This window comes from Planococcus citri, chromosome 2 (assembly GCF_950023065.1).
Source record: "Planococcus citri chromosome 2, ihPlaCitr1.1, whole genome shotgun sequence".
Lineage (NCBI taxonomy): Eukaryota > Metazoa > Arthropoda > Insecta > Hemiptera > Pseudococcidae > Planococcus > Planococcus citri.
Window position 1 is genome coordinate 20,708,491 of NC_088678.1, and position 25,384 is coordinate 20,733,874.

A 25,384-nucleotide genomic window follows, 5' to 3' on the forward strand; every position below is an offset into this window, starting at 1 on the left:
CCTCAGGTTCGGGAGGCGGACGCGGCTTGATGTTCTGTCTCTGTCTCGGTCCATGCCTTGAGTGAGGGTTGATAGTTGAAGTTGTGCAGCAACAGCATGCAGAAGGGTAGTCGGAGGAAACTTTTCCATTACTAGGGAAATTCATCTTACTGCACTGTATATATATATCAAAAAAATTATACAAGATTAATTTAAGATTTAAAATCATATCTGTTTTCAATATTTTTATGCTGTGGATTAACTCAAATTTCAGTAATCTTACCCTTAGTTCATTTAAACGTGTATTATTGGTCAATTACAGAACACAGACCTTTTAAATGTTATTTTAGAAATATTGATTAGTATCGTTTAAATCATCCTAAGTACTATATTGTAAAAAGTATCGAAGATTTTCAAAATAAATACATTTCATGATGAAATTATTCAGCATGTTGACGATAAATGCAGACTCGAAGGTACCTTTGATGGCTCGAACTGCTCGAAGAATAGTAAAATTTCATTACGTCATGTTATTTGGTGATCGTTTTAAATCACGTAGGTAGGAGGTAATTTTTGACCTATCTGAATTCAGGGTCCAATTCGACAGGAAACGTAGGTACTCGTGATGTGTCTTTATGGATTAAAATTCAAGGATGAACTCGAGAATAGCGTTGATTTTCACTTTGGACCCAGAATCGATATTTTTTGGCCTCAAGAATACGATTTCTTGGAAAAATTTTTGCGATCTTAAAAAAATAGTTTGTGAAATTTTGTTGTCCGATTTGAAAATAAGGAACGAGAATGGGTACGCATTTTGAGGAGACATGACGAAGTGCAAGTTCCTGCTAAAATTTACGAAGTTCGGAAGTACCTATGCCCCCAAACAGTAGTAAGATTTTGAAGTAGGTACCTACTTGTAATAGCCTAGGCAAGAAAATCGTTGAAAGTAGTGTCCTATGCAGAATTGTAATCATAGAATGAGTTGAAAATTTTGTTTAGGTATTGATGAAACTTTTGCGAATGAATCCTTATGAAAAAAACAGAAAAAAAAAACAGTTCCAAGTCGTTCGAAATCTGCCTTCACCTATCTACACAAATATATCATATTTTATTGTTTGTGTTTGATATGAATGCCTGTGACACCACCTTCTTTCAACGATTTCTTTGTGGCTTCAAAATCTTACAACAGTTGGTGCTCGATGCTCATACTTCGTGAATCCCATTGAACCACAAAGTCGTCTAAGAGAGAAAATTTTCACATTGAAATCTTAACTTATTATTGATACCAATGTTCTGGCTCAAAGTGAATTTAATTTTGTGTTTAGGCCTTACATTCGCCTGTAAGTATTAGAAATGAAACTTCAATTCAATTTTTTTTTATGAATATTGGTAAGAGCAAAATTTCATTGAGATAAAACTAAAAATATTTATGTAATATGCTTAATTTCACGCATTTTCAGGTTTCTCTTCAACTTCAGCAGGTAACTATGTAATTTTTATGTAATTTCAGAGCTTCTCTTATGATCCGTTCGCAGCCTTAAGGCTGCGAACGGATCTAAAATTATCAAATGTTGAGAGAAGTTCAACCATATTACAAATCTTATTCCCAAATTATTCAGTATCTACCACTCACGACTCAATGCAGAAGAAAGTTTCCAATTTTTTAGACCTCTTATGATTTTTTTTACTCAATCTGCGCAGGAAATGCCAGCTCAATAAAAAAGTCGACGAAAGCAGTTAAACTTTTTTTTGAAAAAGTTGAAAAATTAGATTTCAGATTTGAGACTCCGTCAGGGATGAAAAATTTTGGTAATTTCGATGGCTAAAATAACACAACAATCATAAAATTATCTACATGACTTTGGTACATTTCATTCGCTTTAACAGGAACAATAAAATACAGGACTGGTTTCAGAAGCATTCGATGTAGCAAAGAATTTCTCATAGAATTCAGAACAGGTGAGTAATGCGAATGAGCATACCTAATTCTTGAAATTGTACTTGGTAGGTAAGGTAGGTACATATGTACAGAGTGCCCAGAAATATCGAGTACCCCTAAAAAAGTTTTCTACTAAAATACTTCGGTTGGTCACAGTGAATGATAATAATATAGCACATGATTGGTTGTTGGACTGGAGAGATAACATTCCACCAATCATATGCATCTATTTCACGTTGCCAACCTATATTTTTAATGAAAAACTTTCTTAGGGGTACTCGATATTTCTGGGCACCCTGTACTTGATTATAGGTAGGTAGAGGTACCAAGTTCATTCCCAGTCAAATCAACCCAATTTTGGGTTTAGGTTAACCGGACTCAAAACAATCTGGATTTCACTTCTCAGGCAGAATGCCTGCCTACATAATAAGTATAATGTTTGTTTTTAGAGTACGAAAAATTGGCCACATTTACCAAGATCGTGGTAACAGAGTTCATCGATCAAATTGATAAGATCTTGAAATGTGGCGCAGGGTTATTGGGAAAAGTAAAAGGAAGAAATAAGCTTTGCAGTGAGTAGTTTGAAAGCTAAGAGAAGGCTAATCAACTCGGGTGATTATTTTAAACAAAATGATTTGCATCATAATTCTACTTAGATTACTACACCAACAAGTTGATACCCGACACAGTTCTTGAAGGAGATGGAACTGCAGATGTCCAAATTAAAGAATCGCAAACAAAATTAAGAAGTAAGCAGAGATAGTAACAACTTATACGCAAGTACGAGTAAGTAAACTATCACACATTGGAACATGTCTATAAAATGAAACAACGTTTTCACTTGATTAATAGATAATCTTCGAGAAATATACAACAAGATATGCTGTAAATCTTCATGTACACGTAAGTACGAATTCATCATTTATTGTTTTTCGGATATTGAAGCCGGTAAATATCTGATTCATCAGGGCTTGTGTTTAATAGCTGGTCAAACTTCGCCTTCGTATCAGTATACGCCTGAAACAGCGCCTTCGTATGAGTATAAGCCTCAGGTTGTTGGTTCAACTCATTCGTCAGGTACGGGTGGATCGTTTTGGTGTGCGCTCTGTGTCGGTATGACCCTTGATTGAAGGTTGATTAGTTGATACTTCAGTCGGAGGAAATTTTGCCATTGCTAGAAAAATTCATGTTCCTGTGTTTTATACCTTAAAAAATCACAACATTAATTTTAAGATTTAAAATCAAATTTGTTTTCAATATTTTCATGTCATAGATTAAATCAGATTTTAGTAGTTCATTTAACGTGTATTATTAGTAAATTACAGAACATTAACTTTTCAATGTTACTTTAGAAGTTTGATTTGCTCGTTTAAATCATCGTACAATATTGTATAAAAAGTATCGAAGATTTTCAAAATAAATACATTTCGTAATGAATTATTCAGCATGTTGACGATAAATAAAGACTCGAAGGTACCTTCGATGGCTCGAAGAATAGTAAAATTTCATTACATGTAATTTGGTTAGCGTTTTAATCACGCAGAAGGTAATTTTTGACCTATGCGAATTGAGGGTTCAATTCGACACGCGAACGTTCAAATATTCTTATCGAACTTCACTCAACAAAATGGTATTTTTTCCAACGGACGAATCACGAAATGTTTTACGACATCGTAAAATCATAATTAATGCAATTTTAACCGAATAAAAAATAAAAATAAAGCTCGTCGGAAAGACGGTGCGGAATTTTTGGAGTTTGCTCGATACAGTTGAATTTAACCAGCTTAACTCATTTCAATATCAACTTCTCTTCGAAATAGATCACTTCACATCGACAAATTTTTCTCCAAAGAGACATCGAAGCATTTTAAGAATACGATCTGCTTTCATATAATACGTTAAAATAACTCGGAACTATATTCTCAACCTTTTAAAACAGAAGAAAAAAACATAACACGAGAAATAAATAAAAATACATTTATTAATATAAAAAACAAAATAAACAAAACTTCGAACTCATAATTTCTCAAATGATCCGTCTTCTTTCGACCATACATATTCTAACGTCACTTTAAACTCGTCCAATTTGTAATTAAATAATTTCTGAAAGAAAAAAAAAACCGAACAAAATTACTACCACGAAGAAAAACAATACAAATAAACTTCGAAAATGAAACACTCACCAATAGTCTAGATTGTTGAGGAGTAATTGGTTTTCCTTCTTTGCATAATTTATACTCGCTAAGAACCATTATGACACCTTTTTGCAATAATACTGGCATACCTAGTTTTCTAAACATAGGTTCCATAGAATGAATATATTCGGGTGGTAGTGGTCCTTCAGGTACGGTGATAGTTTCCGATGGTACGAAACCAGCCATTGCGTATTCAGATTCGCTATGTTTATTGAAAAATCTACAGAACACATGGTATTAGTTTCTATATCGAAGCAATGAGTGATAAATGATAACGAAGATGGTAAATTTCACGCTTACTCTATCACTTCTTCTTTTTTCTTATTTGTAAATAATAAACCGCATTGGCCTTCTATTTTTTCAGCTAATTTGTGTATGTTGGGTTGAACTTCTGACGATTCGTCTCGTCCCAAAGCATGAGCCATTACTTTATTTTTACCGAATAGAAATCTGTCGAAAGAAACACGACTCTAGTTAGAGCGATATTCCTCAGAACATCACGTAGCATAGTACAGCGATAAAATACGAAAATTTTCATTACTTGCTATCTCTCCATAGCATACGAACTTTCTTCAGTTTACCATTCCTTATGTTGTTGGTGTGAAAGACGAATATATGGTTGTATTCTCCGACTGCTTTTTGTACTTTTTCGATAACATTCTGCTTTAAATCGTTACCTTTCTTCGTAGTTTGAGTTAATGAGACTGAAAAAAAACGATAAAATAGAGTAAAACTGATAGCTAAGTGATTTAGAGAACGGTTCGATGAAACTTACTCTTTTTATCACGTCTGGATCTCGGCATTTTGAATTTATTACACTAGATTCGATGGGTTTTATAACACTAGATCGATTTGTGGATCGAAATTCACCATAAATTCGCGTGGATTTAGTTTAATTAATCCCGAATTAATTGAATTTTTACAAATTTCAATTCGAACTTTGAAGAATTGCAGTTGTTTTTTCGATAAAAAAAATGCACATGGTTTTGGAAACGAGCGTCTCGAGAGCAAATATGTGTAACCAATCAGAAGCGAGTTAGTTTTTATCTGTTGTCTCTCTTTCGTCCGTTGTTTTCGTTTTGGTCTTGTATTTTATTTTATGATGGTGTATTCGTGTATATTTCTATATTTTTCTTTTAAAAAAATAAAAATATATTTTCCAACGTCGTTTTTTTCGTCATATATGTATAAATCATCACATTACAAATAATTCGTGAATCAATGTAACATAACTTTACTATATGTTGAATAATTATTAAAGCAGTATCTTATATCTATTATCTATACTAGTATCAAAATTCAAAACGTGTAGTTCGAATTCTCAATAAAGATGATCGTTATGTGCTTGTGACGATATGGCTAATACAAGTGTCATTTCGAATTCTCGATAAAGATGATCGTTAAGTGTTTGTGTTGTGACGATCATCTTCATTGAGAATTCGAAATAGGTAGGTACTTATTTTATTACGTTTTGAATTTTGATATTGATACTAGTTAAGTACGTATAGCTTTGATATCGTTTAATAATTTAACGTTTACGGTTTAGTAAAGTTATGTTACATTGATTCATTTTTGTTATTTGTAATGACTGTGATGATTTATACACATGTATGACAATAAATATACGAATACACCATCATAAAATAAAATACAAGTCCAAAAACGTAAACAACGGACGAAAGAGAGACAACAGATAAAAACTAACTCGCTTCTGATTGGTTACACATATTTGCTCTCGAGACGCTCGTGTTTTGGAATGTAAACAAATTGTTTGTAGGCTTCGAGAAAAGAAATTTTTCACACTTTGGATTGAAAGTTTGGAAAATGAACTTTTTGAGAAAAAGCTCAAATTTCTTCAAAATAAAGTAACTAGAGGGTCTTTTTCTTCATTAAAAAGTGTTCAGTATGAATTAATTCTATTTTAATTGAGTTTTATTTCTAAAAAAATGCAAAAAACTCGAACGTTGTTGGATAGTTCCAAAATATAGCGCGCTGTGAGATTCTCTACCTACTTGAATGAGAGAAAGTAGGTAACAATTTTAATTTCAGTTTTTTACGCGTTTTCCTGAAAATTAAAAAATTGTTGGTACTTTATTTCAATTAAAATTAAATTTACTTTTGATAATTGATCACAATTTTTCGCAATTTACTCGTTTATGCGAAAACTTTGCGTTGAAAAATTCTCCCAACAAAACGCCTGTTCGACGTTTCGTCCATTCGTGTATCATCCAGTTACGCTTTTCATTCTTCTATGTTCGAACTTCCGTTTCAGCGAGCCTTTCGAGAAGGTTATATGCATGGAGGATCAGACTTTTTGCGTTTAATTTTATTTGTGCTTGTATTTTTAGTAACGATTAAAACGCGTTGAAATAGGTAAAAAATGTTTTAATGTTGAATTAATAATTATTAATATCTTTATTGTAATTAATTTATTATCGTCTTGTTTTATTTTTGTTTCAATTTGTGATAACTGTGTGTGTAGTGGTAGTAATTTAGTTCCTGAAAATCAACCATCGCCATTTTTGGTATTTACCGGTAGAAGGTAAGCTCATATAGCGCTAATGCACTTCTCTCTATATTATAAATATATATATCCTAAATATGTATTCCACGCACGTGCAATTTACCAAATTTTATTACCATTTAATCGTGTTATCAGTTCGATTGATGGCGTTACGATTTCAAATTTGATTACACCTCTCTGTCGAGTACTCGTAGTCGTACTCGCTCGCATCGTACCTGTGTTAGATTTATCGGGGCGGATCTCAATTAACCTACTTTAATTCGCTATTAATTAACGAAAACGTATTCCAAAATTAACCTTTTGAATGGTAAATTGCATCTGGACGACGAGTACATTAAACAATGTGTAACGTATTATCAGTGAGAAAGTTTCAACTCTGTGTCGAGATGCCAATAACATCTTCATTGTCCGGCATTCTTTCGGTAGTCGACCATGTTTAATTTAATAGCTTTATATTAATGCATTTACTCGTTAAAAACAGCCTACAATATTCATTCGTTTGTGCACACAAGTACATTATAATTGCACCGGTGACGAAACAGCTTCTCTTCGAGTATATTGTTTATCAGATGCATGGCGAAGCTCACACATAAAGGAGACGTGGAATCGATTACGTGATAATTTTTACCATTTGCCAGAGCGGTATCCGCGTTAATTTCTACTATACTTTCGCCGGTTTATTTGCTACCAATGATGCATTACGTTATGATAAAAATACATACTATGTGTCGAGTATGGTCGAATGAATACTGCGAGAAGTTGGTCTAGAAATCACTCGTGGAGATTTAGTCGCGTGAGAACTATACTCTTGGCGCGTGTTTTATCCTAATTTATTTCGAGCGGTGAATTATTATCGAGTGTTAATGTCCTTTGCAAGGTCGCTAGGTGTAATTTTACGTTTAATAAAGTGCATTTTTTGCCCCTCTCCTCCGAGTAGTTGCAGTCGTCGATCACCATCTTAGTTACTTACACAGGATGACATAATGGTGTAGATTGAATTTTTCCTACTATATAGCTCGAGGGGCTCGAGGAATAATATAAATCAATATAGGACGTCGTAACGCTATTAAACGTCTTCTTGGTTCGAGTATTTGCGCGGCGAGTCGATGATAAAGCAGCTCGCTCCGATTACGTAATGGTTTTGTCATTCGACGAATTTATTAAAGTGTACCTAGGTATTCGACAAGGCGGAAAGAAATCCTCTAATCGGTGGAATTGCTCGATATGGTGTATACAAACAGGCTAAAAACCTCGTCATTTTTTCGCCTTTACCTACGTATACAATCATATTGTCTCGTATCGAAGTATGTAGTGTATTTTTGCTTACATTTGCGCCGAAGTTTACTCCCCCCCCCCCTCCTACGACCTCGACTCCCGACGACGCAACCCTTAAATCGTGAAGCTTTTATGGGCGGGTATGTTGCTACGTTTTAAGTGTTGGAAGGAAAAAAACCAATACCTTTGAATTTTACGTCATAACTCGGTATAATTTTAAAGCCCTTTTTAGTGCGGTAATTTTTCTGTATTGTAGGTACTTGGGTGTTTTGGTTTTCGCTGACTTTTTTTTCTAAGGTTCGTATATATTTGACCCCGGGTACAATTCGTTCAAAAACCCTATTAACATTTAATAAGTAATTAGAATTTAATTACGTTTACGCTCCACCACACCCTTTGTACAATATGGAAAAGTTATTTTGGCAACGAGCAGGTTTTTTTTTCGCACAACTCTTTCCTTTTTTTTTTTTTTATAATATCAACCGTCTTGGTGGTGGTTTTTTTTTTCTGAAGCTTTTAAACTGTGTGAGTTGAGCATCGATCCGAGCTTTTCTTTTCACTATTGCGCACTTCATTTTCACTTTTGTTCGGCCAATCCAATACAGAACTCTCCGAGGTTTACCAAACACACTGAATAGAGAGTGGAATTTGTATGAAAGGGTTGCGTGTGTTGTGTGGTTTTTTTTTTGGCCAGCGACGATGGGTCCCCCCTCCCCCCCTTCACTGCGTAAAACGACCTGGAACCGTACGGTACGCAGATTCCATTCCAGCTGTGAGATGAAGGTGCTGCTTGTCGCCGCCGATGGCGATGCAACAGTTTGCTAATTTATTTGGTGCTGCGATGACGATGGTGAAGGGTTGTGAGGGGTGATGGATGTCGCGTCGTCGTCGTCGAGTTTGGGGGTATTTTTATTTCCTGACGTGGTGGGGGGGGGGGTGATTGTGTTGATAGAAGGGTTGAGATAACGTAGGTAGGTATTCTTTTGGTCATGGTGAGTGTACGAGGAATTGTTATCTTATCGAATGTGTTGAACTGTTTGTTCGTAGAGAGGAGGCGATGACTCGATTGTTGGGTTAGTTTTTTTTTTTTTTTGGTGAAGAATGTGTGTGTGTAAATAATGGTGATTTTATCGAATTGGAATTTGTGTTTGATTGGTATTAATGTAGGATTATCGCTGAACAAATACTCGAATTGGAAAAAAAACTGGGTATTTTTGAAATTAGTTCAATGGAGGAGCAGAAATTTGTAGATTAGGAGAGAAAATATTTCGAAATTTCGTTTTTTGATCCTCTTTCCCCTCTATAAGGGGATTTAGAATTGCCTGTGCCGAAAGGATTTCAAAATTTTGTTGTTTTGACAGTGTTTGGAAGCTTCATCTTCTTGAAAAATGAGAAGAGAGAGGATCCAATTCTAAACCTATGCCTCTTATCAGTTGTCACAATTTTCTCATCGTTTCTTCGAATTTTTCGTTCTACCCCCTCTCTCTCTCTCCTACTCTTTCACATTTCATTTTTTATTTTTTTTGTATTTTAAGGTCATCTCATTTTGATCATCAGGTGGATATTTGAAAGTTTTTCCTGCACTCATCCTCTTTGCACCGGGCATGAACCCCTCTCTCCCCTTCTTTCAAATTGAAATTTCAAATTTTTTTGTATTTTAAGGTCATCTTAATTCATCAGATGGATATTAGAAAGTTTTTCCCCCTCCCCCTTGCACCTAGTGCCTTGAAACAATGTAATTTTCACTGTGAAAATTTTCCAACTAGTACACGAAAGTCGAACTCGACCTGCGATTTTGAGAATACTTGATTTATGGATATTTTTTCCATATTATTTTTAGTTTTTTTTGCGCCTTTCTTTCTTTCTCACTGTGTGAGAAATTAATCAGAATGAAAAATGAGAAGCAATAAAGCTTCGAGTTATATTAAATGACTCGTGAAAAATTTTAGGAGTATAAAATAACGAACCGCGGCGTCAATTTTGAATAAATTTCAGTAATGAAGGTTTTAAAGTCTTGGAATGTGAATTTATTATTTTCTCGCGTTCCCCTTCTCTCTCTCTCTGCTGTGGTAATGTAACTGTAACGTTTCGCTTTGGTGGTTATCATTATCATTTTCGGAATGCTTACGTTTTTGAAAAGTTCTGGCGTATACGAAGAGCTCTCGTGTAATTCGGTGTGAATTTTTGTGTTTTTTTTTGTGAAGTTGTTCGTTTAATTTTTTGATTTTAATTTTTTCCGTTTTAGAGTTTCGACGAATTTCTCGTTGGATTGGTACGAAATGTTTGTATTATTACACGTGGATTGTATTAGTATGCTTTCGATTTCTGTGAAGGTGATGATGATGATGATGATGATGATGATGATGATGAATTTCTCACTTTCGTGATGCTAAACTAGAATCATGCACGTAGATCTTATCATGATGATTCAATCGCGACTTAGTCACAGATTAACGACTACGAAATCAAATTCCAAAAATAGGAAGTTCTTTCGTCATGAATAGTAGTTTTATCTCATTGTAACGTGTTCAATAAGCAATAAAATAACCATTTGCTAAGGATCATTTTTTTGGGGCGATTTTGTACAAGCAGCCTTTAAGTCTCGGCTTTTGTCAAAATTGCTTAAAAAAATTCGATGTCTTACCTCTGTTTCAAAAATGGCCCCACAGTCTCGCTTTGTTGCCTAAAAAATGTCAAAAAGTCTTGATTTTTTGTTTAAAAATGTCAAAGTCTCGTTTTTTGTCAATTGTTTTCAAAAAATGTCACATATTGACCAAAAAGTTTCACTTTTCCAACAAAAATTGACATGAAGTATCATTTCTTTACCACTCATTTCCAAAAGATCTTGTTTTTGCCAAAAATTCACACGTTTTACTAAAAAAAAAAACCTTTTTTTTTTCTCAAAGAGCCAAAAATTACTAAAAAAAAGTCTTCGTTTTATAAATAATAAAGTGTTGCCTTTTTGCTAAGAATTCCAGAAATTCTCAAAGTTTTTTCTAAAAAATTCCTTAAAAGATTCACTTTGTTGGCAAAAAATTCCAGAGTCTCAATTTTTGAAAAGTTTTGCTTTTTGTCAACATTTTTTGAATAAACCCATCTGTTTGGTAAAAAATTACGAAAAAGTATTTTGTACTTCTGGGTCATTAATTTCCTAAAAGTCTTGCTTTTTACCAAAAATTGTCAAAAATTCTATCTTTTTACCAAATTCCCAAAAAGCTTACTTTTTTACCCCAAAACGGTTGATATTTCAAATTTTTTGAAAAAAAAAATTTTTCAGGAAGTGCTTATTAAAGTCTTACACTTGTGCCTAAAATTGACCAAAAAAAGCTCTGCCTTTCGCTTTAATTCACGAAATCTTTTTTTTTCCTTCAGAAATTGCTAAAATTGTCATTTTTATGTCAAAAATTTGGAAATCTCACAATAATTGCCAAGAAGCCTAATTTTTTACATTTCAAATGAAAGTTCTGACTTTTTTTGCGATTTTTTTTCCACATTGAAAGAGGTTTTCACTCGATTACACACCTTCATTGCAATAAAATAATCGTGCCACTGTGAAGGATTTTTGGGAAAATTTCCCCAAATTTTGTATTTTTTATGCCTAAAAATCTAGTTTTGCGTCCCCGTCCACCTCGAATTAAAATATAAAACCCCTCCATGATTTTTCTTCCTGAATACGTCACTGTCCCTGTGATCACTAACAGGAATATCGTCGTGTTTTTTTCTGATTTTACTTCCTACTTTCAACTCAGGAGATTTCAGAGTTTGAATGCTCGTGTTCAGCTCGAAGTTCAGTTCGTTCAAAAACATGAATTATTTACATTTTGAACGATTTTATCAATATTTTTTAGGCTTTGACCTATCATAAAAAAGTAAAAGGATATGGAAAGGGCCAGCTGGATCGAAAAAATGGAGTTTTGTAAACGTATCTACAATTCGACGTATTTTTTTTGTGAAGGGAGGGGAGGTGGAGGGGGTTAATAACTGTTGTTGGAAGATCAACGATGAGGGAGAAGAGGTTTAAAATTGGACAGACCAAAAAATTTGAGGCGAAATTTGTATTTGAAGACTTGAACAAAGATGCCATATTCAATAAAATCCACATTCATTTTATCATAGTTTCGGATTTTGATCCCAATATAGCCGGTGGAAACACACAATACAAAGCAACCCCCTCTTCAATAAAAATTTCAAAAAAAGAACTGACCACTTGATTAACAACATTCAATAATGCCACTTCATTTTTATTTCATTTTTTTTCATTTTTTTTTGTTTTGTTTTGAATTTTTTTATCGATTTTTTTTCCCTTCAAAATTTGACCCCAAATGGGGGGGGGGGGGCAGAATGACACCTCCTTCCAATCCAGAGAATCTCTATTTTGAAAATGGTATATTTTGAATCGACGCTGAAGATCACATAGATTGTAATTTTTACGTCGTACGCTTTTTCAAAATTTGAGTTTTTGTGTGAGAAGTTCAACACTTTCAACTCTTGAAAACTCTTACGAATATTTTTCCAAAACGAATTTTAATTTTCAACGCGATTTTGAGCGGTAAAATCAGTTTCGAACTAATTATTGTGGCAGTGGGGGGGGGGAGAAAAGTTCAACATCCCTCTTGGTATGCCTAGTGGTGCTCACTTTCACAAGGATTTGACTCAAAACCGATTTCTTCACCATTCTTTTCGAGAGAAGATGAACTCCCCTCTCCTCCCTTTCCAATTTGGGCTAATGCGAATGTGCGATGTATTTTTTAATGATCCGTTTTTGAGAACGTGCGAAACGCGAGTAAGTCGGCGTTATTGTTTTTCGGTTGGAGGGGGGGGGGCTCGTTGGGCCCATAACACTTATTGCCCCCCCCCATCGTGACAAATTTCGAATATTTATCTCATGTCAGAGTAGTGTGACGCATGAATTATCGTGTTGAGTTTTCGAGAGTGCTGAACACGAATATGGCATATATTGGTTTTTTGATAGGACCTCATCGATTCATCGTCAACCCCCTCCCCTCCCTACGCCTTCCCAATCAATTTACAGTTCAAATTGTTCAAATGATCGATTTCGTCGGTAGTGCGACCCATTGATTATCATGTTTTCGAGAACGCTGAACACGAATATACCCAGTATTCGTTTTTTGATCGAACTTCATCTTCATCCCCCCTCCCCCTCCAGTCTCTACCCCTCGTAAATCAGAAACGTTTCATCTACACTCGATGTTTTCTTCCTTGATTTAGTAGTATGAATATCAACGAACCTTTTTGTTTCTCGATCATTCATGCCCACACTGGCGAAAGACTGTGGAAAAATACCGTATTGTCTCTGTATGTATTTTCTGCGTACGCATTTTCTTCACTTCGGCGATAAAATTTTTATCACGTTTTGCAGTAGTCTGGGTATTGAAGAAAAAAAGTGGACTTATACGCGTTTTTGTATTATGTATACACGTTTGCGATATTGTACTTGTACATTCATTTATACATACAACGCGTAACAACAGTCAATTTTAAAGGTTTTATCACGCGTACAATAAGCGACTGTGGGTGAAGGGGAATGAGGAGGGTTTTTTGGGGTGAGAGCTGAAGTGAGGTGTATTCGTATGTATATGTGTGTAGTTGTAGAGTACGCAATACCTCGTATATGTATTGTTAATTGTATTACGAGTGCGAAGTAAAACGTTGTTTGGTTGTTTGTTGTTGTGTACGTCCATGTAGAATATACTACATACATTTATGTACATGAACGTGTGTAACTGCGTGTAGTGTATGGTGTATATCTGTATAGTGTATACCTTTTACCTTCGTCGTACATTTATATGCTTGTAATATTATTTGAATGTGTACGAGGAGTTGACGCGCGTGTATTGTGTTGTGTGTATATGTAAAAGCCAATAAAGCTAAAAAGAGCATTGCCCCTTTACCCCTGTATCGCTCCTCTTTAAAGTCCATTCTTTTATTGCTGACTGACATTGTGTATGTATATGTTTATGTGTGTTTGGACATGGGCGAGAGGGCGAGACTGAGACTACCCAGCTTGGTATAGAGGTAGAATTTTCATTTTTTATGTGTTTTTTGGCGGCAAGGGCGGGGTGAATCTGCCTATTACAACAACTGGTATTCATTTGCGGCGGGCTCGTGGTTTGAGTGTGATCGATACTAGAGTAGGTAACTCTATATAGCTTGGCTTTTGGCGGTTAATGCGTCTTTTTTGCGTTCTGCCAAGTCCGACCTTTGGGTTTTGTTGGCAATTTTACTTTACGTATTGCGGAATTTTTTTCTCGACTCGGTGATTGCTGCACGTGTATCGATTTTATTCTCTAGCGGAGTGTATTGCATTGGTGTATTATGTATTGTGGTGCAGGTTGTCTAGACGAAATGGTTCTCGTATTTACGTGAGAGTGCGGAACTCATTGCTGTAGATTGCGAAGTGGTCTGTGGAACTACGAGTACATGAGTTGATGGTTTTTTTGTGGAAAAATGCGATTCTCGAGGATAGTTCGTTGATGGTGGTTCTTCTGAAGTATTTTACTCGAAATTTTCGTGATTTCGATTCGGAAGGAGCGTTCTGAAAGAAAGAGACTTATCATTTTAGTGAAAATAGAAATAAATTTTATCAAAAATACACTTTCGCTGACTCACAAAAGAACGAAGTTTCGATATTTTGAAAGAAATTGAGAATCTCGTTGTGATTTTACCTGCTGAAAGCCGAGTAAAAATTTTTCCAGTACAAATTTTCTCTGGATATTTTTCTGGAATTGGAAAACGCTAAGCCTATGAGTGGGGGGGGGGGGGTTAATTATTCTCGACTAACTTGTTCTACGTACTGTTATCGTTGACTGTATGTTTTTAGTTCAGTCGTAAAGTAAAATGATGATTGCTTCACCCAAAATTTCTACAATTTTATTGATAGAACTGTTTGGCTTTGCGGATCATAACATTTACGCCTCGGTTGATCTTTGAAGAAAGTCGGCGGATTTTGATCGAATTGAACAGATACCTTCATTTTGAGTTGGAAGTTACTCAGTTTTTTTTTTAGCTCCGGAGGTGTACCTGGAGGGTAGATGTGGGGTCTCAAAGAGGGGGTATTTTCGATAGAATGGAGGTTTTTTCGCTCCTGTTGCTGCCTAACCTGTTTTTGGAAAAATGGCCCTATCTCGAATGGAAGTATCTCAAAATGCAAGACCACTTTTAGGGTTCTACTGAGTGGCTGATGATTTGCAAATCGCTTAGTTTTGAATAAGTAAATTTGTGTTTTTTGAAAATTATTTCTTCTTTGTAAATATTTCGCATTTGATTCATTAATTTTTACAAATATTGAAAGATCTTAATTCCTGAAATTGGGGAAATTTTTTGGAAAACGTAGTGATATCAATTTTTTATTCGTTTTTGCCAACCCCAATAAATTGAGGAATATAGCCAAAAACTTATGAAATTTTTTTGATTGACCAAAAAATTAGAACCCCTGCGTTCCAAAAAATTCGTTCGGTTTTAGGAATGAGATCTTTCAATATTTATGTGTTTTTTTTGTTTTTTTCTTCTGAAACTGATAAAATTGATCAAAAAATTGAAATCCCTGCATTCCAAAAAAATTCGTTCGGTTTCAGGATTGAGATCTTTCAATGTTTTGGCAAAATTAATACGAAATATTCGCCAAAAACAATTTTCAGAATACGAATTTATTAAAAAATGATGAACGAATTGCAAATTTTCGATTGCTGAGTAGAACCCTAAGAGTGGTATGGCAATAGCACAAATCGATGCAGAATTTCAAACCCTTTCATTTGGAACGAAGCCATTTCCCCCCAAAACAGGTTAGGTAGCGACGGGAGGCGAGCGAAAAAACCAAGATATTTTTGAAAATGCTCCCTTTTTGACAACCCAGTTCTTCCCTCCAAGGGCACCTCTGGAGCTGAAATTTTTTCTGAGTTACTTTCAGCTGAAAATGAAAGTCTCAGTTGGATGTGGTCAAAATCCGACGACTTTTTTGAGGGCGATACACCCTAATTCACACGTTTTTTAAGTATAGTTCAATCAATCATGCACCACCCCCCTCCCCTCCCTCACATTCACAAAAAAGTGAAAGTAAACATGAGTATCAATTTTTTAAATGATGTATTTTGAGTCCAGACATCTTGAAATGGATTTCAAAAATATTTTATTTCGAGGATGAACATTTTTGACTATAATAATTTCAAACTCGGTTCTCAAAAGTCCAATTTTTTTACCAAAATTGCGTTCAAATTCCGGCGTTTTTGTTTTGTTTTTTTTTTTTTTTTTTAATTGAAATACTTTGCTTTATTTTTTGTTCAGAAATTTTTTTTTTTTTTCATATTTCCTAGTTCTTTTTTAAAACGAAGAAAATATTAGTTCGAATAAATTTCAATTGTAACCTGATTACCCTCCCCTCTCCCCCTCCTCTATATTGCATTTTTGAACATTTCAATTTTTCATTGAAAATGCTCTGTTTTTGTCAAAATTGTCAAAATAATCATTTTTTGTGTCAGTATTACCGATGTAAGTCATTTTTCATTTTTTTGAGATGGAAGTTCAAAATTTCTCCTTTTGCTGTCTTTTTCGTTCAGAAATTTGATTTTTCTACTTTCTTCATATTTTATATGTAGTTCTTTTTGAAAACTAAGAAATATTAGCTCGAATAAATTTCAATTGTAACCTAATTAGTAATTACCCTCCCCTCTCCCCCCTCTTCATTGAAGAATTTTTGCCAAAAAGTTCTGATCATTTACGTACATCTTTTCCATTAAGTTTTCAATTCGTTCTTTTCTTTCTTAATTCGTTTTTTTTTTTCATTTTACCTACCTAAATTTATTTTTAAAATGGAAAGAAAGGCCGTAGGCTTGAAGACATTTTGACTCCCCCTCCCCCTCATTGAAATATTTCCTACCATGAGCCCTGTGTGTGATCTTATTTTGCTCATTGGCCTGTTTTTTTGGATATCTATCTTCTCTTGTCTGCGATGAAAATTTATTTTTGCCTGATATTCATCGGTGTCCCTCATTTTGCTGGAGATAGGCGCCATTTCGTGTGTTCTTTCGACTGCAATACGGTTCGAGTCTTCGAAAAGGTCGCCCAGAGACACGACCAACCAGGAAATCGCCGATATTCTTATCGCTGTCTCACTTTGTGTTCGGATTTCATTTCTTCGGTTTCTTGGATAAGATTCAAATCATTTGTACGCCTGATAGGAGAGTTAGGGGTGAAAGTATTCGTTGAAAACCTCGTGGTTTATTTTGTACACGTTATCGTAGACGTGTACTTTACTGTTATTAGCTGCGAATGGGATTGTACGAGTATAAATGGCGACTCTTGACTTACTTCTTGAGCCTGTAGTTGACGATCAGTGTCATAGTGATGAACTATAGTTTCAATTTCCAGGAATCCAGAAAAATGTCTTCTCTTTTCTATACTATTCTATCGCATTCTGTCGTTGTGCACCTCTACTCTGAACAGCAACGTGGTCTTGGTCTCCATTTCCATGGAACTCACTTGTGTTTATAGAGATACAGATGGATTTCAATAAGACATGTGTGTGTAAGTGTGCGCGTGCGCGTCTGTTGTGTTATGTGACTGTGTGCACAATGTGCAGCAGTATAAATGGCATGGCTCGGCTGTTCCGCGAACTCTCGGACGTCTGGTTAGAATTTTAACACGTTAGTGTAGAGAGTGCCGAAGAGAGGTAGAAAGAATTACATCGCGATGACAGAGATGGAATAGCCGGCATATACGAGTGCGTCGAATGAGTGAGAGAGAGAGAGAAAGATAGAACGATCGAGTGTATTTGGCTATAGATTGGTGGCTGGGTGGAGGGGAATTGATGGATGTGTATTGTGTACGCAGTTCTCTCTCTCTCTATGCATTATACACGGCAGAGCACGGTGATCGAATGATTCATAATAACTCAGGTAGTTAAACGTGTTTGGAATGCCAAGAATTGGCATTGGGTCTTGAGAGCGAGCGAGGGAAAACCGATCGACGATTTATATAAAGTTTGTCGTTTAGCGATTGAATTGTTGTTGTAAAAATAATGTAAGTGTGTACGATAAAGTTCGGAAGAAAATTTTAAAACGTTGAGAAAGCTGGTGGGTTTACAAGAGGGAGAGTGGGAAGGAAGAATTACGAAAATGGGGATTATCGGAGAAGCTTCGTAGAGTTTGAGACGACGAAATGGAGAAAAGAAATGAAGAAAGAAAATGAGCGAGTGGAAATGAAACGAAATCGAAAAAAAGAAGAGATAAAACTGTCCTGTCACACAGCAGAATGATGACATAGCGCAAGAAGGTAGAATTCCAGGGCAACTGTAGGTACTGTATAAAAACGAAAGTAAGATAAGGATGTATTTCCATCTCGTCACAGAGAGACGGAGAAGTTTATTTGTTTCGACCGTTTTTTTTTTTTTTTTTTGGTCGTCCTCGCCATCCCCTTACTCTCTTGTACCCTCTTTTATATGATAAAGAACACGTCACCGTGGTCGACCTTTTTTTTGAAAACTTTTTTTCACAATTGGACGAAGGTCGAAAGCAATTACGTCAGATTTTCCTGTCCTAGGTTGTGTTTTCGTTTCTGAAATAGAGCTTTTGTACGAGTAATTGCCAACCCACCACCACCACCACAACAGCAGCAGCACCAGCACCAGCAGCAGCTGTGGTGGTGGTGACAGTGGTCATTACCACGATACCTATTCTAACCAAAGTGATATCGATTATACTATACTAAATGTACACGCTGTTGTAATTATTTTTCGTCGTCTCGCATCGTCGTCGTATTCACGTAGTAATTGACCTTTTGTGGTCGTTGTATCACTGTTTACCCTGCTGGTGGCTCTGGTACCCTTTTAGGTGCTCCTTATTGGACGTAGGTACCTTTGAGCGTTTGTTGACTTTGGCAGTGTACATAATACATACATATTATGATTTACATTTTGTGGGATGATTTTCGAATCGCCGAGTACACGATTTCTCAACCTGTACCCTTTCGCTTTCCCTTCTGCCTTATTCGACCCATCGTGTTCTCTTTGATTTTTTTTTCTAGTCGTAGGTAATTTTGTGTATTTTATCCACAATGTTTGAGAAAGAATAATTTTTGTTCTCTTCTGTTTCTTATTGAGCGATATTTGGAATTTTAAGAAATTGTACCTAATTCACCTACGTGCTTTTTCATGTTGACTAATTCTCGATTCAATGATCGTGTATTTTTCGTTAATGTAGACAGGAGGCGCCGAAAGAGAGGCATGTTGCGAGGTGGGAGGTGGGGAATGTAGGTTTTTTTCTATTTCAATTTTTCGTCGTGTTGACATTTCACCGAGACGAGTTGCTGAATTTATGGTGACCCGTAATTGCGACCGACTTGTTTTATTACAAAGCCGACCTTTTTCAATACGATCTCGACTTTTGAACGACGACGAGTTGGAACATTTTAAATTTGTTTGTCGAATACGGGCATATCGTTTGTGTGTTGGTAACCCTTGCACTAGTGAATCTTGAATTTTGGCTTCGGAAAATTTTTATTCTGAGGTATTTCTCAAAATTGACTGGCTGAAAGGGTGGAGGTGGGGGGGGGGTCCGTATTGAAAAAATGAATGGGCATTCGACCTCAGCAGTTTTGAAAATCTGATCGAAACAATTCGTATGTGATTATCAGTTTTCTGGTTGGGGGGGGGGGGTACATTTTAAACATGGTAGGAGAGGTCAGAAGGGGTCAGATCGAAAAGAATCATTCATTTTTATTCAATTTTCGAGCTTCTAGATTAGCTTCAAAGGGGCGTCTTTTCACTCTAGATTTTTGAAAATTTTGATTTTTTCACCTTTCTTACAAGTATTGAGATCCTATTTTGAAAATGTGTTCATATCACTTTTTTTTCAAATTTTTTAATATTCTTGCTTCTGATTTTTCATTCGAATGTCGAATGGTGAAAAAAGGCAACAAAATGCAGCTGATTTTCTAGCCCGGATTACGAAGAAGACTCGCTTTTTGGCAGAAATTTGTTGAAAATAGTTGCATTGTTGCCGAAAACTCCTCGAAAGACTCGCTTTTCCGCAAAAAGTTGCAAGAAAGTTTCGTTTTTTTTTTTTTTTTGACGAAAACTGCGAAGGGTATTTTTTTGCCTAATTATTGCAACAAAAAAAACATACTTTTTGCTGAAATTATCAAAGTCTGGCTTTTTGCTTAAAATGAGTAAAAATTCTCGTTATTTTGCCCAGAATTGCCAAAAATCCCGCCATTCGTCAAAATTGTCAGAAAGTCCTGTTTTTTTCTGAGAATTGTTTGAACGAAATTTTCAAAAGTTTTGCGTTCATACTCAAAATGGCGGTAAAATTTCTGTTTTTAACGCAAGTTTCCGCGAAGTTGAGGTGTCTACCACGTCATCAAAGTCATCACGAAGTAGTTCTTATGGCCAAAAATTGAACGCAAATTACCTACATTTGATCAAAAGTATTCTCTCAATTTTTGCGGCATGAAATTCCTTAAAATCGGGTGAATATTCACAGCAAAACCACTACTGGAAAAATGATCATCGAACCATTTGCATCAACCAACCAGTCGAATGAGAAAGGATGTAGCCTACTGTTGTGAACAATTTGTGACGATGAATTGGCCAACATCCTTTACTCTCGTACACATTCGTTCCTGTTCTCCACCTCAGCCCTACCCCGATCTCCCATCAATTACCATCATCTTCCTGGTAATTGTGACGAATGGTCGCAGATCGTTCCTCGTGTATGTCATGCCTGTTGTATGTACTCGTAGTCGGTGTTGTTGGTGGTGTTCATTGTACAAATATCTACTACCATATAGCACATGCCTATTGACGTATTCTGTATATATTTTTAAATATAGTTATGCGATGTACAAACACACGCGTAGGTTAGGTACATATTTTACGAAGCAAATTAGCCGTGTAAATGATTAGCGGAACTAGTTGAGGGGTTCGAGGCGTTACGCCAGCTAATCGGAAGAAAGAGAGGGAGGGGGGATTTGGAAAAGTACACTCGTACATGAACTGTGGTAATTACGATTACAATGGCAATTGAGTAGACCTAACAACGAAACAAAACGACGACGATGAGGAAAACAGGAAATGGATGAGTTGTTGTCATAGTGCAGGTCCGATTTCCCAGTGTCCCTCCCTCGTGAAGCCGCCTTTTTTTTTACATTTCGATGAACCTGTTTCAGAAATACAGGGTGTCCAACAAAATTTCAGTACCACTTCCCTCTCACCAATTTTTCAACGAAAAAAAAAAAAATGGAGTTCCATACAGAGTGTCTACCAAAATTTGATGTTCAAAAATCGCGACGTTTTCGCGACTTTCGCGATCTTTTCAAAATCAGATCGCGACTTTTTTCGCAACTTTCGCGACCTGATAAGACACCCTGAAACACTTTGGAATGGAAAGTAAATTTTAAAAAAATATATTGAAAAATGATAAGTTTTTTAAAAAGTCGAGACGATTTTTCGCGAATTTCGCGATCTTTTCAAAATCAGATCGCGACTTTTTTCGCAACTTTCGCGACCTGGTAGACACCCTGAAACACCTTGGAATGGAAATCGAGAATTCTTACTCTCTAGAAACGCTGACCAACAGGGGGAATGTAATTTAAAAACAGTATTGTTTCTTCCGCTTTCTAAAGCTTTGATAATGATAAGTAAAGAAAACCAACGCAGATCTAAGGAAAACGCGAGGAGAGGAAACCCTGATGGTAGGCGGATAACCGGAAACAAGTAGGTGGAAAAGGTAGTACCTAGCAAAAAAAAGAGGAAACGAGCATATTGTGTAAAAAGAAAATGAGAAAGCAATGAAAGGAGAAACAGAGAGAGAAAAGAAAAAAAAGGCCAATTCGAACACGAAGCTTAGAATAATATACTACCACGTCGACTATTTTTATAATAATGTACCTAGTATTGTACAGGGAACGATTTTCCATTTTGTATGCTCAGTTCTCCTGTCCTCCCCCCTGTACGGTTGCCATTTCAGAACGGACTTCGGTCGGTGGTCGGCGATGGTTTTTCGTGACGGAAAAACCATCGCGTCGGTTATTATGGGGGTGTCTGAAGGGGGAGAGAAGAGAGAGAGAGGAAAATGTAGCTAGCAGCGGAGCATACGTACGTACGAATTGTCCGACGTTCGATGTCCGCAGCCCCGCACCGCACTGCACACCACCGATGACCTTTTTTGTGTGGTATGCGATGCGTTCCATCATTTGGGTGCTAGAATATGCCTTTTGTCGTCACCGATGGTATTCCTTTTTCTTTTTTTTAATTTCTATGCTCGTATTGCTCATCTTTATCGTCGTTTTGTGGTCTTTCGACGCGCTAATAATGATTTTTGGTTCGTATTGTACTCGTATTGTAGTATGTGGTATCTGCGTGATTGCGTCATGTGACGTGTGGTGTGTGTGTGTAGAGGTAGACCTCCTGTAATTTGTACAATGTGTGTGGATTTGGATTCGATGGATCGCCGAAGAACGTGCGATGGAATTCCGGACTAATAATGCGCCTATTCAAATTTTTTAGGTGTGTTTGCGCGCGCTTGATTTTTATTTATAAGAGAGCGTTTATGAACGATTTCTTCGATTTGTAGGTAAAGGTATAATGTGAAAAGTGAACGGTTCTAACGGATGGGTGGTGGGGGGAGGATATTCTCGAACTGTAAAGGAAGGAAAAGGAGGCTCTTGAAACTTGAGATTCCTCACTCGCTCTTGTAACAAAAAATGCCGCCTTTTATCCTTCTCATAGCTGACTCCCTTCTTCATCATCAAGTTGAATGAACTCGAAAGCATACTATTACAAGCTTATCAGAGAAAAAAATGTCCTCTTTGCACGTTATTCGGTTTTTTTTTACAACTCATTTTATTCTCTTTTATAAACTTCGGACAATTTCAAAGGAAACTAAATATTCTTTCTTGAATACATATTTCGAATTTTTTCTGCAGCGAGTTTGAGCTAGAGAAATAAAATTTGAAAATTCGTGTGAGATGAATAAGGGGAAATGATTTGCTCCTCTTGAAGATCAACTTGGAAGGGGAGGTCATTCGTGTGCCCCAAAATTTTCGTAGTCATTTTCGTGATTCGACAGAATTGTTTGAAAAAATTCGGGGTACAGGATACTTTTCCTTTTCAGATTACTTATGCTGCAAAATTCTGGTGAAAAGTTTCCTTCTGAAATTATTTAGATTTGATAAGTATCTCCAAAAAATTTTCATAGAATTGAGTTCATTTCGATTATCTACGAGGTGGTCAACAAACAGAACAACACATAAGAGCAAAATGTGTCAATTTTTTGTTGGGTCAGGAGGATATTCTTTCTAAACAAATTTCTTCAGGTCAACATTTTTATTATTTGAAAATTCGGAAAAAAGGACCTTCGGGCAAAAAGGAGGAATTTTTCCTGACTTTTTTGAAAAGAAAGGCTCATAGGCAAACAAACAAACTTTTCCTGACCTTGTGGATAGGAAGGACCGTTGGACATCCTGAGAAATGAATTTGATAATTTGAAGTCTTGACTGAATAAAAGCACGACTTCTTGATGAAAAGTGAAAAAAGCAAGACAACTACAGGACTTGCAGGACTGTCGGACATCTTGGTTTTGCAATTAGCCCTAATGTGGATGCATAACCGAAAGCTTCAAATTTTCAATGCAATTCTATCTCATCGTTTAAAAATATCAAATAACCCCCTTCCTCTCCCCTCCTCCATCAAAAGTCCAACTTTCGTCACTAATTAATGAGAAAAATTCGAAAAAATTACCTTATCAATCTTTCATTTTCACGAAATAAGCGTCCACTTTGATAAAGAAAACTGTGCATTCGAATTAATATAGAATTAAAACTACGACGACGCGTCTCACTCACTCAGAGACTCGACCTTTCAAACGAACGAAAATACTCGTTTCGCCAGAATCCTCCTACACGCAAGAAAAAACGAAGCGAGCGATAACTTCCAACGAGGTGAAAATCATCGTCGTTTAAAAGGGAGTAAAAAACCATCGAAAAATTATAACGAAACTAAATTAAAATATATTTCTTTCATCTCGATTCGGTATAGAAACAGGGTACTTCCCACGTCAATATTTCACGGTTCGAGTACTCAGATTATTATTCATATTTCCTCGAAAAAGAAACTCCTCCGAGAAACGAGACGAAACGTCTTCTTCATCCCTCATCATCGGGCCAATTAACCGACCTATTCCAGAAGTCGTATCGTTATCGTTTACATCCACTTTTAAGACGTCGTCGTCGTGTATCGTACATTCGCCCATTTTCGCGTAATTTTATCGCCCCATAAAAAACAAAGTTAACAACTCGATTCGACTCGAAATTATCACCACGCGACAACACAAACACCAGTAAAATACAACAACGTACAAAAAGTAGATAGGTACCTATAGCGAAGTATATGGGTACTTACAAACCACCACGAAGGGAGGGCGAGGGGATGGCGGGCATTCGGTTATAATTAATAATTAAAACTGTGCACGAACGAAAGCATAATAAGTGACGTTACTTTCGGCCTTAGTTCATTATAAAGAAGGCAAGAAAAAAAATTCTCTCCGCTAATCGGTTTCGCTGCTGCTCTCTTTGCCCCTAACCTCTAATCCAACGTGCTCCCATGTAGTATCTACTACATGTAGGAACGTTTATCTCTTCAAATTACGCTATTTTTTACACGGTCTACGTAAATACATAGATAGAGCCAGAGGTAGGTACAGATTACTCGAAAACCGACACAATAATAATCGAGTATACTTACTTATACTTATGCAGCGTACAGTACATATTACATACGTTATAAAATTCTGGGTCATATGCCATGCCATGGCGGCGGTGGTAACCACGACAGTAGTCGTTCTACGTAACCAAAAAATCAGAGGTACTTGCCAAGGTCACCCATATTCACGACACGCATATAACACTGAACCGAACCACCATAACCACCACCTACGTACTCACCTCACTCACACACATACGAATACCTCTATACGGAAAAAATTGCTATCACCGAAAAAAAATACACACATTCGAACTCCTCTTTCTTTTCCTGCCTTCTTCTTCACTCAGGTTTGACGTGTACAAAAAATGCAGCAGGGAAGCCGCCAATAACCATTTCACGCTGGGATACCGCACTAATCGACTTATTATCGTTATTACGAACACCGTTCATTAATTTTCCTTCGGTCGTCACACTCGTCGCCATTTCGCAATTACTACTTGATACCCGCAGAGAAACCATTCGAGTGAATTACTCGTCTTCCATTCAATTTTTCACCTGTGCTACGAAAAAATCATTGAGTATTAAACCAATATGCAAAATTCGAAATTTTTACAGGTGGTCCATTTTTGTCAAAATTGTCAGAAAATGTCCATTATTGTCAAAGTTGTCTAAAAATGTCCGTTTTGACAGAATTGTCAAAAAAATGTCCATTTTTGCCATAATTGTCAAAAAATGCCCTTTTTTGTCAGATTTGTCTA

At 36.2% G+C, this 25,384-nt stretch overlaps 2 protein-coding genes across 3 annotated transcripts in view; one reads left to right on the forward strand and one right to left on the reverse strand.

The window, feature by feature from the left end:
* Positions 1–3,881: 3,881 nt before the first annotated feature.
* Positions 3,882–5,827, reverse strand: RpLP0-like (ribosomal protein LP0-like). The gene is made up of 5 exons (XM_065348947.1): positions 4,889–5,827; positions 4,655–4,817; positions 4,414–4,563; positions 4,102–4,333; positions 3,882–4,021 (listed from the first exon to the last, which is right to left on the reverse strand). Exons 1-5 carry the CDS (start codon positions 4,914–4,916, stop codon positions 3,935–3,937), a joined length of 660 nt encoding a protein of 219 aa, XP_065205019.1. The 5' UTR covers positions 4,917–5,827; the 3' UTR covers positions 3,882–3,934.
* Positions 5,828–6,343: 516 nt separating this feature from the next.
* Positions 6,344–25,384, forward strand: part of 14-3-3zeta (tyrosine 3-monooxygenase/tryptophan 5-monooxygenase activation protein zeta) — a 91,378-nt gene continuing 72,337 nt past the window's right edge. Inside the window, exons 1-2 of one of the 2 annotated variants that reach the window (XM_065348948.1) lie at positions 6,344–6,486; positions 6,596–6,655. The gene's annotated coding sequence lies outside the window, so the exon portion shown is untranslated. Of the gene's footprint in view, positions 6,656–25,384 lie in introns of both variants that reach the window. The other variant, XM_065348949.1, reaches the window with a different exon arrangement.